At 33.4% G+C, this 13292-nt stretch overlaps 3 protein-coding genes across 3 annotated transcripts in view; 1 reads left to right on the top strand and 2 right to left on the bottom strand.

The window, feature by feature from the left end:
- LOC125207206 (GDSL esterase/lipase At1g71691-like) overlaps window positions 1-1247 on the bottom strand; it is a 2533-nt gene extending 1286 nt beyond the window's left edge. The window contains exons 1-3 of the mRNA XM_048106452.1: window positions 941-1247; window positions 562-683; window positions 51-290 (exon numbers count right to left, since the gene is read on the bottom strand). Coding sequence (XP_047962409.1) covers window positions 51-290; window positions 562-683; window positions 941-1208 — 630 coding nt within the window. The 5' untranslated portion in view covers window positions 1209-1247. The remainder of the gene's footprint in view (window positions 1-50; window positions 291-561; window positions 684-940) is intronic.
- A 1717-nt stretch (window positions 1248-2964) lies between these two features.
- LOC125207982 (agamous-like MADS-box protein AGL12) lies at window positions 2965-6015 on the bottom strand. The gene is made up of 7 exons (XM_048107512.1): window positions 5621-6015; window positions 4915-5005; window positions 4260-4321; window positions 3964-4066; window positions 3719-3760; window positions 3467-3508; window positions 2965-3348 (listed from the first exon to the last, which is right to left on the bottom strand). Exons 1-7 carry the CDS (start codon window positions 5800-5802, stop codon window positions 3226-3228), a joined length of 645 nt encoding a protein of 214 aa, XP_047963469.1. The 5' UTR covers window positions 5803-6015; the 3' UTR covers window positions 2965-3225.
- Window positions 6016-10367: 4352 nt separating this feature from the next.
- LOC125203591 lies at window positions 10368-13245 on the top strand. Its single transcript, XM_048101974.1, has 4 exons — window positions 10368-10687; window positions 11359-11981; window positions 12288-12803; window positions 12987-13245. Exons 1-4 carry the CDS (start codon window positions 10444-10446, stop codon window positions 13143-13145), a joined length of 1542 nt encoding a protein of 513 aa, XP_047957931.1. The 5' UTR covers window positions 10368-10443; the 3' UTR covers window positions 13146-13245.
- The last annotated feature ends 47 nt before the right edge of the window (window positions 13246-13292 follow it).

Genomic DNA, 13292 nt, shown 5'->3' with positions numbered 1-13292 from the left:
AAATTAGAAAATACTGTATATATTCCACTAGTAATTTTTTAATCACTTACAGTGAGTTGTTGTGAGTATTGTTGGGTTAGGAGATCTGCATATTGTTGGGCATTGTAGTGATTTTTGGTGTCGTAGTTTGGCATGAGATAGTTGTTGAGGTAGTCGTTGCTGCCCATTCCGACGAAGAAAATGCACCTCGACAGTTCCTGGGCCAGTTCGAGGGCTCCGAGACGGTCCGTGAGCTGGTCCAGAGTGTTCTCGAAGTTTTTGATCTGTTGATTGAATGGGATTCGAGTCACCTGTCCACATGACATTGTCACATTTCTATTAGTAAGTCGAAGCAATCAATTTTATGTATGCTTCTAATCAATATTCGATTGATTGCTATGACAGAATATAAAATAAATGAAATGGTAAAATCAATTTTTTAAGAATATGTAATCATAATAAATAAATATATCAATTTGTCTTAATTATACTATTAATACTCTTTAATTTCTACCTAACATTTTGAATCACTCAATTTTATTTGCATGGAAAAAAAAAAAAAAAAAAAAAAAAAAAACTCACAAAATTTCTGCCTGTGTCGTCTAGAATTCCAGAAGCAGCGGACGCATAATTAACTCCAAATCTCAGTTGATCGCCGGAAGCCTCAGAGTAAGGAGGAATCAACGGAAGTCCAAGCAACTCAGCTGCACGTACAACCCAATAATGCATGGATCAATAAATATCTCACACCCCCCAAAAAAAATACTAGCTGAAATTGTTTATCACCAATCTTTTTTAAGATGTAACCCCATGAATTTCTACCATAGTATTAGAATGCAGGGTTGCATGCTGAAAATTGAAAATATAGCCAACCCAACAGTATATTGAGCGAGTCGCTGATTGTAGACTAAAACTTAAAAAATGATTGATTCAGCAGTATATTTGGGCTTGAAACAATTACCGATGGTGTCGACCATAGTGTACCCGTTGGAGAATCTACCGGTGGGCCCGCCACGAAAATCGATACCATAAGGTAAGTAATTGGCCTTAGCAAGAGAAGGCAAATCGTTGTTGTTACCATTATCGATTAAAGAATCACCAAAAACAAACATGGCAGGCAGCATAGCTCCTCTGCCTCTTGCTCCGTTTGCATCCTCATCTCCTTGGCCATAGCATAAGCCTGCGAAGAGCACAAGGAGGCTGCAAAACTTGAACAAACTATCACCCATTGTTGATGATGAGTAATGAGTGTGTGAGGATGGTTTTAAGCAAGAATGGGCGGTGGTTGGAGGAGAAGTAAATATGCTCACCTGTGTAGTCTATGCTCAACTTAATATGCAACCAATATTTTATTTACTTCTTCAGTGTTGGTTTGTGTGCATCTTATTCTTCTCACTTATCAAATTTAGTAAATCATTTTTATTTTTAAGATACATGTTTCTGGATTTATATTTTTTGGATTTAAATAGTGTGTCTTCATTGACTACATTAATATTGAACTTCAATTTGACTCCAAACTGCAAATGGTTTTTAGAGCTTTTTGACTATGCTTTGTATGAATTATTTTTGTGATCATCTAATACTCCTAATAGAGATGTGGAATATTGTATTGTGTGTAAAAACAATTAAACAAATTTGAAATAAATACTTGTTGGTTCCCTTATTAATTTGAAAATCCTTTAGATCAATCCGATAATTTACTGTACAATCCTATCAATGGAGAAAGTTGTGTGTATTTTGTCTCATAAAAGAATGATTCTAAACTCACTAGTTATGTTCAAGTAACATACTTCTTCAGAAAAATAGAAATTGGGGCATTGGTGGATGATACGGGCTTTATGCGAAATTGAAAAAAAAAATTGAGAGAAAGAGATATTTTGAATAAAATAGAAAAGAAAAAGATATTTTCATTTAATAAGGGATTTCAAATTTTAGCATGAGATTAATTTTGATGGATGCACTAAACTCCACGAGACTATTTTTCTGTTATAGATGGAGGTCAAATATTAACAGCTTCATGGCCTCTATATTTTAATCTTTATTACGATTATTTAACAGTTCAACCTTCATAAATTAAAAATTGAAATATCTTATTTCGCTCATGTATTTTTTTGGTAGAACTTTTTAGTGTTTAAAATCAATTTTAATATTTTCTAATGTATTTTTCTATTTGTTGAGAATTTATAAGATTGAATCAAACTAAATCATTATGGTTTAATTTTATGAAGAAGTTGTTTGTAAAATTTTTGTAACTAATCGTTTTAAAAATATGTATATATCTCAAGACCGTTGAAATTAATTTAAAAAAATCTCTAATTTAGATTAGTAGATGATGTCACGGTTCACTTTTTCATCAAATTTAGTTCGAATAAATTAAGCATATACTACAATGGCTTGTGGTTGATTAAGCCTTAATGAACTACAATTATTATTTGTAATATGTATAATTTGAATAAAGTTGTGCCACTGCCACCATCTTTTTCTGCATCCACCTATAGGCTACAATGCCTGTTCTGATTAAGAAAAAAAAGTAAAATAGAAGGATTATAATATTATTTTTCACTTTATTAAATTCTGGAGTTGGTGGTTTGGGGATTGCTGAGTTAATTGCCAACTGCGTTTGACATAAATTCGCAACGAATTCCAAAGATGGGCACGCGTTTCCACTATTTAATTGCATCAAAACAAATGCACTATTTTTTCTAAAACATAATAAAATTTGGGCAAAATTTGACTGTTGAAAACTAGTTACTACATTACACGCTGACTGTTGAAAACTAGTTACTACATTACACGCTAAAAGTTGGATGTATTTTTTCACCACATTCAAAGTTGGTGGTAAAGACCTGAATTAATCTGTGTATTTTCCGGTTATTAGCCCTTAACATAACAATATAAACAGTACATTTTCAAAAATATAACACCCCATTTTGATATAAATATATCTTAAACACAAAGGGTTAATCAAGATTCACAAATTCAAACTAAATTCAAATTAAAAAGGATACTTTAAGAGCGAACAAATTAACACAAACTTGTCATTACATAAAGTGAAAATCTTCGAATAATGGAAAAATGAAAACATGCCATGACATAACATCACAAGTACAAGTTTCACATACACCCATATAATTCCATCACTCACCAACTAAGTCTAGTCAAAGTGAGTGAAAACACCAATTTTATTTTCTTACAATAATATGCCCAAATTAAAAGTAATAAATATATGGGCATATATTTGCTAATTTAAAACTGGTATATCTCTTGATTTGGTATAGTTAGTGGGTACTGATTAATGTTAGTGGTTAGAGGGTATTGAATGTTAGTCAGCATTGGTGTCAGTTCAATCATCCCATATTGCTCATCTATCTGCACAAATTCAAATTAGTTATCAAGAAAACTTCTAAATTTTGTGTTTAATATATACATAACCAACATATATGAGCACATATGTATTTTTATGAATGTGATTTGAAATTACATATACCTTCTCTTGCAGATGGTTGTATGCTGCTTGAAGAATTCCTTCCTACATTAGACAAGATATATATAAAGTTCATTTTCAGTTTTGTACTAGAAAATAATGTGATAATAAAAAAAAAATGCAGATTATTGAATACTTATAGTTATAATTTTAAAATAAGTATGTACGAAGGATTTAAAATAAACTATTCACCCAATAATAAAGATAATTGCATACTTATAAATATATCATTAAAAATTTTGTTATCAGTCTAACCTTATTCTTCAGCAGCTGGATTTCTTGAGCCATAATATCCATCTGTACCAAAATGTACCAAAATGTTTAAAGTAATATAAGCACAATAGATGAAATTATAAAAAGTGTGAGAATATTATTACATGCATGATTCATGCATGTGTTAAAACAAGTCACTTGTTCTCCTATTTCATTTTATCACTTCGTATAACAATGAAATAAAATATGACATAAAAAATGTTGTTTACGAGTGTGAGAAAACATACCTTAGCAGAGCGAACCTGATAAATCCATGTCTCAAGATGTTTCTCAAGAACATTCAGCTCATTCAAAGTCATTGTACCAGGAGCTCCCCCTCCAGAAATATACCTAAAAATTAAGTAATTTCCAAAATTTAATCCTTTTTTTCTATATAAATCAAAACAAAATTCATGTCTTTGTAGTGTTTGATTATGCCAATAATTGGAAAATATGTTTATATATATATATATATATATATGAAAAAGGACAAAAGATATGAAAAGGATTTGAATACATCCCTATATATATATATATAATTTACCTTATTCCTTTCTGGAGAATCTCTGTCTCGTTCTTCAGCAGGTTAATCTCTTCTTTCAGATCCTAAATGGAAAATGCATTTGACTACTTTAAAATGGTCTTAAGATATTTGCAAATATTATTTCACACCCTATAAAATTCTTGTAATATTTTTTATGTCTATCTGATATGAAAAGAGGGTGTATACAATATTTGAGTTGCATTTAGTATATTTAATCTATCATATTTATCTATGTTACTTTTTTAGTTCAAAATTAATTACTACGTAATATCTAATCATACCGAGTTTAAAAGTACATAAAGGTTCGCAAAAAGGTGGAGTAATTAATTTATTAAAGTTTTATTTGATTGATCTAAATGGAGTAATATATTCTCATCTTGCCCATGTAGTTTTGTCTCCAAAAAGCAAGAATAACTGAATAAGCGGTCACTTATTTGACAGCTTTGAGCTTTGCATAGTTGCATTTATATAAGTTAAAGCTTTGACAGCATTTATATAGTTGTTTATATAATATCATAAAAGGCACCAGATTCTGTCTTACTTACATATATTCAGTTTTTTGGGGTAATAAATTTAGACTAAAACGATCAGAATCTAAGATCTTGTACGTACGTTGAAATATAATTAAGGCTTAACTTCTGTTGAGTTGACGTACCATAAATTCGCTAGCTTGCTTCTCTTTGGGTTCCTCAGCTGGGATTTCCTTGCTATACTTTGTATATTTGTCAATCAAGCTTTTCATGCTTCTGCAATTTTATTATAAACAAGAAAAAAAAATTGAAACATGCATGTATATATACGAAACAATTTAAGTAAATTAATCTGTTGTTCAACTTGGGTGAGAATTATGCTTTGGATGACCTTAAAATCGAAATATTCCGACTACCAGCATCATTCGTAATGAACATGCGTTTGCTATTTTGTTTCATATGTACTTAGTTTGACACTACAAGCTCGATTTGTTATTTTATTTATTTATTTAGAATTAGAGAAAATGAATAAATCACGTTTTGATTTTTAAGTAATTTGTTTTAATGACTTCTTAAAAATAAATAAATAAATAAATAAGACGCGCAGATATATATTTATATACTCCCTCCGTCCCAAGATAAGTGACTTGTATTCCTTTTTGGAGTGTCCCACTATAAGTGACCTATTTCCATTTTTAGCAAAAAGTCATCTCTCTTACTTTATTCTCCACCTACTTTATTCTCTCTTCTCTCCTCTACTTTTCCCTTTCTCATACTTTACTCTCTTCACTTTAACTTATTTAAATACCATTCCTTAAATCCGTGCCCAAAAGAAGTAAGTCACTTATCTTGGGACGGAGGGAGTACTGTATAGAGAGACAGATGAAATACCCATTGGTGGCAAGTTCATAGAGCTTTCCATGGGCAGATAAAATAAAGAGTCCAATCTCAGCATCACAAAGCACAGAGAGCTCCTTGGCCTTCTTCAGCAGCCCCGTCCGCCTCTTGCAGAAGGTCACCTGACGGTGCACCGGATTCTCGATCCTCTTCATCTGCGTCTTTCCCCGAGCCATCACTACACCACACCCAGAAAAAATCTCCCTAAGTAAAAAAAAAAATACTTATATCAACAATTTATTCTTTAAATTTTGGTGAGTGGTGTAATTAAGCTTGCAGACAAGCAGCTCCCACTAGTTTGAACTAGCTTCGAGACTGTTGCCTTTCTCTCACTAAACTTTTGCTAGTAGTACTTGACCAAAAACATACACTCCTCACACAACCTTATATACACACACATATTCTCTCCCAATAAACAAATAGTACTAAATTAAGTCTATCATTTTCATGGTTGGAGGAGGCCACTTTTAATAACTTAACTACACACGACCTTTTTAGGCTTATTTAGTATAACACCTTAATTATCCATCATTTGACACTTGTTTCTCTTTGTAATTATGCTACCTAAAGACAGCACACATCTTTTGGTGAGACTTGAGAGTGATAAGACGAAGAAGCCCGCCATTGTGGCGTTCAACGATTGGGCTGACGTGGCGAATACTAACATGGAGCTGATCCACATATAGTTTTTTTTTTGTTTTTTTTATTATTGTTATTTTATTTTTGTGGTGGAATATATTTTAGACAAGATCCTTAAAGTTATAGTGAAGTGGGATAATACATTATAGTAGTACAAGTGGCCATCAACAATGAAGTAGAGTGTTGAACTACCAGCCTTTTGCACCCCACTCATGGATCTTGTGATAAAAGAATTAGTTTAGGAGAATCCATAGTCTTTATTTTTTATGCACGCAAAGTAAAATCAAATTAATGTAGTGATAGAAAAAAATATACTAGTACATATATGTTATAATTCACATCTCAAATATCGAACCTGAGATTTTTAGCCTCATATCGATCATGATGCATGTACTCATTTTATGACTAGGACATCCTCTAGTAGACAATTATATTTATTGTTGTGATTTCTCTACTATTTTTTCTTTTCTTTTAATTTTAAAAAAAAATCTTAATAATGTTTTGAATATATATGATGATAGATGCAGAAAAATTTATTGGTCGAGCCTTTTTCGGTTAACAACATATAAATTGTATGTGCAGCGTCATTTTTCTAATAGTTTTGATTGCATTTTTGTGAACGAGCCAAAAGTTATGTTTAATTTGAAACTCTAAGATACGTTAAAATGTTTATGTTTTCGGACAGTATATACTCCTCCGTTCCAGAGAAGTGGAGACATTTCTTTCTGACACGGAGATTAAGAAAATGATGTGTAATATATTAAATAAAATAAGTAATAAAGTAAGAGAGGAAAAAATAGAAAGATTACAGTTAGAGAGGATAAAGTAATTTAGAAAAAATATATTGACTTTTAGTATAAATGAAAATGACTCCACTACTAGTACCAAAATGAAAAATGACTCCACTACTAGTACCAAAATGAAAAATGACTCCACTATTATGGAGGGGGAGTATATGCTTGCAGACTTGCAGTTGCATATACTACTTCTCAAGCATATCTAAAATATTCTAATATCCATACAGGTCCTATCATGACACTTGAAATTAATTTGAGCTTTCTCACCTTTTATTAATTAAATAAATTGAGAATGTACAGTTCAGCTTCAGCCCCCTCTAATAATCCAATTATATTCTTACTTTGAAGCTAAGAATCTTGTCAAATCAAATTCAAGTCAGTGAGCTACTTAATATCTTGATTTAAGTGCCTTTCCCTTTCTCTTTCACATCTATTGCATCTTGATCATTGGTTGCATGGCTTTGTTTCGCACGTTGATTTCCTCATCACGTGTCAACGTGAACATGATTCATGTCACACAATATATTTCAATTTCATGTAGTACTAATTTAGATTCAAATTAATTGATATATACAATATTATTAATTTTTATACTACTAGTATTTTGATTAGTAGAATCACATGACTCTCCATATGGGTCTAATTTATGTCCCTCTGTTCAAATTAATTTCAAATTTTGATTCTTCTAATTATGATCGTGTAACACGAGACTCCTCAGCCAAATTAAAACAAAAGACACCACTTATGCGAGTAAAATAATCCCTAATTCCAAAGGAAAAAATCTCTTTAACTTGATTGCAACTTTTTTTAAGAAAAAGGTGCTTCTTTCCCAATCACAGCGCATGAAGGAGAAACCAAGTTGCAACTATTTTATTGAAAAATATTTATTGGTGTCAAAATATTCTAGGCATATATATGAAAGAGAAGAAATTAAAAACAAAAATACTTTCGTATCCAAGAAAGATTATTCCGTTTAATTTCTTATTCGTTTGTGCGTGTGGGTGGATTGAATCCCATTTCCATTAAATATGTACTCCTGTATAATGTATTATACTATCAAATAATGCTAACCGTGGACTTAACTTATGGGGGTTCCAATGAGAATTTTGTTTGAAACTAGAACTTTGGAGTTTGGACCATCTCTTAGCAATAATATCTTTATATATGTAAATTTATTCTTAACAATTTTTTATATGGAAAAGAAAGAAAAATATAGGGACTAATCTTTTTCACTTGCTCTTGCACTTTTTCAGTTTTTGGTTATAAAAAAATATCTAGTAAGCTGTATATATAATTCAATTTAATTGGTACCAAAAAGTTGTATTAGAATAGACATATTTAAAACTGTTCCCTGAAAATTTTATTCTTTAATGAGTACCAACAATTTTTATTAGCGGAAGCGTAATTTTGATTTTATCTTCTTATTTTCCTCTCTGAACTTTTGTTTGTTAATACAAAATTCTATCTCGCTGTTGTTTTAGATCAAGCATTTCATTCAATAAAAGAACACTTATAAAATAAGGGTATCATATATGAGTGTTACACAAATGAATTGATAAAACGCATCTCCATAGTAGTATTTTTGCTACCTCTTAATCATTGTTATATTGATTAGGGTTTTAATAAAGATTTTGTCTTTCTTATTTTGCTCCCTAAACTTTTGCTTTGTATCGCGAATTCAATCTCGTCATTCTTTTGGCTTGAGCCCTTCATTTTATAAAAAAAATATGTAGGAATCAAGGGTGTCACGTATGAGTGTTGACGCAACTCAATAGATAAAACACTTCCTCCTTATAGTATTTTTACTACTTCTTAATCATTGTTCTATTATTTTAGACTTTTTTTTTTGTCTTCTTATTTCTGCTACCTCTTAATCATTGTTACAATGTTGGTTTTTTATTAGGATGTAAGTGTATTTATTTTGCCCTTTAACTTTTGCTCTGTGAAATAAATTTTGTCTCGCCGTTCTTTTGATTCGAGACCTTCATTTTATAAAAAAAACACTTAGGAAACAAGGGTGTCACGTAGGAGTGTAGAAGTGGTCCAAACCAACCAATTATAAATTAAATTACAAATATCTTTGTAGAATAATGTACTATGACAATAAGAATATTGGAATTCGATTCAATGTCGTCTAATTTGCTAAACCAAGAACGTTAATACTCCCCTGTCCTATAATAGATGTCACACTTGGGAGATGACACAAGATTTTAGAAAATGTTATTTTGTGTGTTAAATGATAAGAGAAAATATAATTTATAATTGAGGTGAGAAAGAACTTTTTCCAAAAAAGAAAATGTGACATCTTTTGTCGGATAAACTAAAAAGGAAAGTGCGACATCTATGAGATGGAGGGGGTACTTATTATACATAAGGACAACTAATTAAATAATTAACCTATTGAAGAAGAGATAGATGTACCAATACCTTTGTTGAGTGAGATTCATAAGACAAATCAATCTTGCAGGGGAGCGTTTAATTAAAGTAAATTATCTTTATTATCCAGCATTACTTAAACAAAAAAGTAGTCGTTCTAAGATTTTGATATAGTACCACTAACACATAAAAATTTGTAAGATAAACCCACTTCAATTTATATGAATTAGTTAGGGATTTCTATTTAACTTTAGTCATTAAGATGATTTTACAAATATCAGTATAATTTGAACTCGTGACATTTTTAATGACACGAACATTTAGGTGACAAGAAATTATATGATTAACCAATCAATTGGATGTCCATAATTTTAGAATCTTTTATTAAAAAATTATACACTTTCTTCTTTGCTTGTCCATATCATGTTCATTGTCAAGCCATAAAAGTAGTAATACTACTAATATCTTAAAATGGGATTCTTAGTGTTTGATAGGATAGGTTGATTCTACAACACCTAAAGCCTCAATTAATATTAAGAAATTCTACAATTATCATTAAAGTAAAATTTTTACTTGTATTCAAGTTAAACTCAAATTGTTTTATCTTAAATCTCAAATTTGAAGAAGTTTGTGTTATATGGTAAAAGGCTAGAGGCCTAGATCTGTTCAGAATCTCGTGACAGCCCAAGCCCACTGGTCTGATCCAACATATATAGTTACTCAAATACTATAATTTTTAAACAATGTTATAAAACTCCAAGAATTTTAAATAATTTGAGTACATTTTGACTACCCTAAATTTTAAAAACTAACTGTCACTATTTTCATGATCAAAGATTATACACTTGGCATTGCTTTGAAGACAAGTATCAATTATTGTTAGTTACACTTTGTTTACTTCACCACTCCACATGGCAACAAAACAGCACCTCAACCTCAAATTCCAGTTCAAATTAAGAAACAAAGAATCATCTGAATCCAACAAAGCAAAGCAAAGCAAAAAGAATGATGGGTTTTTTTCATCTTCGTCTCTTCTTACCTCTGCTGATTGTTGTTGTTCACATTCTTGAATTTGGGCAGAGCCAATCATCTTATGCATCAGCATTGGGAGATCCTGCTATGAAGAGCCCTAATTCCAGATTTGCATTTGAAGCTTGGAATTTCTGCAATGAAGTTGGATTTGAGGCCCCCAAAATGGGCAGCCCAAGAATGGCTGATTGTGCTGATCTTCACTGCCCTAAAATTGCAGGTTTTTTTCATTTTTTTAATGTTCCAATAAAAATACTCTTATTTGTTTTGTTTTATTTTGTTTTGTTTTGTTAGTAACAATAATTCGCAAAATATACTGACATTTTAAAATGATATAAATATAATTAGTCTTTTGTTCTCTTGGGGATTAAATCTGTAGATTTATTATGTTTATAATATGACGTCATTATTAGAACGCGTGGTGGTGCGTGCTTGAAATAAAATACGCGATTGAAACACATTGGCAAAGGGGATATTTATGCCATTGTGTATGATGTCGTTCGATACACGTGGCGTGCATGTTTGAAATGAAAATCCATAACATATTTTTGGGGCGGATCCAATGGGCGGAATGTTTGCAGTCTAAAGTGAACGAACGAGGGAGGGAGACTGTTTTTTTTTAAGTGGTCTAATTGTAAATTCACAATGTAGGTTTTTATGTAAAAAGAAGTTTGTTGATGTTATTTTTACTGAGATAAGTTTATTAGCTGAATTCATAATGATTTTGCTGATGGGTCATTTTGTCACTATGACTTGGTTGATTATGTTAGTTTTGATGATTATTACTCGCAAAATTTACTACCAATATTCACATAAAGAAAATCAAGCTGCCTCCGCCTCTGCCTCTGCCTATACGAACTTGAATAAACGTGTTTACGATTCTGTAAACAGAATTTTCGAGCAGCTCGTTCGTTGATGAGGAAAGCAAGTGTGAATTACACCACAAAGTGAAGGATTCAGACAACAAACTGAAAGCTGGTGACAGATTTCCTATTAGAGACTTCAAGTCTATCACAGATCCCGATGCATACGCAGTCGAGAAGGAGCTTTACCTCGGATCGCTATGTGGCTCTCCCGACCCTTGGTATTTCTGGATGATCATGCTGAAAAACGGCAATTTTGACAAGAACACGACACTCTGCCCTGAGAATGGGAAGAAGGTCGCGAAAATAGTCACAGACCGGAGCTTTCCTTGCTTCGGTGAAGGGTGTATGAACCAACCCCTCGTGTTCCATAACAAGTCCCGACTGGTTTCGCTTCAAGATGGAAGTGTCTCTGTGGTTGGAGGGTATTACGGGACGTATGATCTTGATGCTGATCTGAGTGGGGGTGCAGGAGCGAACTCTTTCTTCTCGGCTTCGTGGCAGAAGAATCTGAGCACGGGGAGCTGGATTGTGTCGCACAAGCTGACAACGTCGTCTAAGTATCCTTGGCTTATGTTGTACCTGAGGGCGGATGCGGCAAAAGGGTTCAACGGGGGGTATCACTACGACGGGCGTGGCATCATGAAAACGGTCCGTTTTAGTAGTTTATTGCTTCTTGCTGGATGAATATCGCTTTGTGGTCCAAATATGCACATTTCTTCGTAAATGTCTCGTATTTTCAAAAATAAAATGACAGGCTAGTATCCGATGAATTGATTTTATAACGGACGTACCTGCTTTTAGTCCTTTTGGTACTGGTCGTCCTGTATTTAGATACGGCTCGATTTCCTAAGTACTAATGTGTCATTTTGAAAGTTTTTGGACATTTCGAAACACAGGCATAATCCGGACTTTAAAGTGATATTCAAGTTTAAATGTTTTTGCTGCATTTTGCAGGTGCCGGAGTCTCCCAATTTTAAGGTGCGAGTAACACTCGATGTCAAGCAAGGCGGAGGTCCGAACAGCCAATTCTATCTGCTCGATATCGGAAGCTGTTGGAAGAACAACGGAGATCCGTGCGATGGGGATGTCCTGACGGACGTGACGCGATATAGTGAGATGATCATCAACCCTGCGACAACAAGCTGGTGTCGTCCCGACAATCTGGTCTCGTGCCCGCCGTACCACACGAGTTCCACCGGAGAGATGATACACAGAAATGACACGTCGCGGTTCCCTTATTCCGCGTATCATCTCTATTGTGCTCCAGGCAATGCTCGGTACCTTGAGAAGCCTTACGACATCTGTGACCCGTATAGCAACCCACAGGCGCAGGAGCTCGTGCAGATCCTTCCTCACCCCGAGTGGGCCGTCCACGGCTACCCTGAAAGGAAAGGAGACGGGTGGATTGGAGACGGGAGAACTTGGGAGCTCGACACCGGAGCCCTCTCTAGCCGTCTATATTTCTATCAGGTGCGAGTGCGATCAATGAACCAAATCGCCTTAAACTGATGTTCTTTTCTGCGGCTGCCCCTGTTCTAATCTGCCAGCCAGCACGAGTTCCATGATTGAGAATATGAATGCATATGTCCGTGGTTTGAGGCGATCGATCTAGCAAAGCGCCTTCGTTTAATTGTTCTCTTCAATCTTGTGCAGGATCCAGGAACAAAACCAGCAAAACGAGCGTGGCTTTCAATCAATGTTGGTACAGAAATATATGTTAGCCCAACTGGGGTTACTTCAGAATGGACAGTAAGCGACTTCGATGTTTTGGTTCCTAACAACAGGGAAGAGGGTCGAAGGGAGTACATGTAGCGAGCAACACGTAGGTATTCCCGTGATTTAATGGAAAGCTACCCGTTGCCATCAGACGAAGGGAGTACTATGTTTTGTATAAAAGTTTCTCCTTTTTTCATGTTGATGAGTCGATTATACACAAACAAGATAGATGATAATTCAAAC

This window comes from Salvia hispanica, chromosome 2, assembly GCF_023119035.1.
Source record: "Salvia hispanica cultivar TCC Black 2014 chromosome 2, UniMelb_Shisp_WGS_1.0, whole genome shotgun sequence".
Lineage (NCBI taxonomy): Eukaryota > Viridiplantae > Streptophyta > Magnoliopsida > Lamiales > Lamiaceae > Salvia > Salvia hispanica.
This window is presented reverse-complemented; position numbering and strand designations above follow the sequence as displayed.

Bases quoted from the DNA above. Each gene is read 5' to 3' on its own strand.
- LOC125203591 (XM_048101974.1), top strand. From the start codon at position 10,444: ATGATGGGTTTTTTTCATCTTCGTCTCTTCTTACCTCTGCTGATTGTT. The intron at 11,982-12,287 runs GTCCGTTTTAGT...TGCATTTTGCAG, and splicing joins GGCGTGGCATCATGAAAACG to GTGCCGGAGTCTCCCAATTT. The intron at 12,804-12,986 runs GTGCGAGTGCGA...AATCTTGTGCAG, and splicing joins GCCGTCTATATTTCTATCAG to GATCCAGGAACAAAACCAGC.
- LOC125207982 (XM_048107512.1), bottom strand. From the start codon at position 5,802: ATGGCTCGGGGAAAGACGCAGATGAAGAGGATCGAGAATCCGGTGCAC. The intron at 5,006-5,620 runs GTATTTCATCTG...ATAAAATTGCAG, and splicing joins TATGAACTTGCCACCAATGG to AAGCATGAAAAGCTTGATTG. The intron at 4,067-4,259 runs GTAAATTATATA...CTTAATTTTTAG, and splicing joins ATTCTCCAGAAAGGAATAAG to GTATATTTCTGGAGGGGGAG.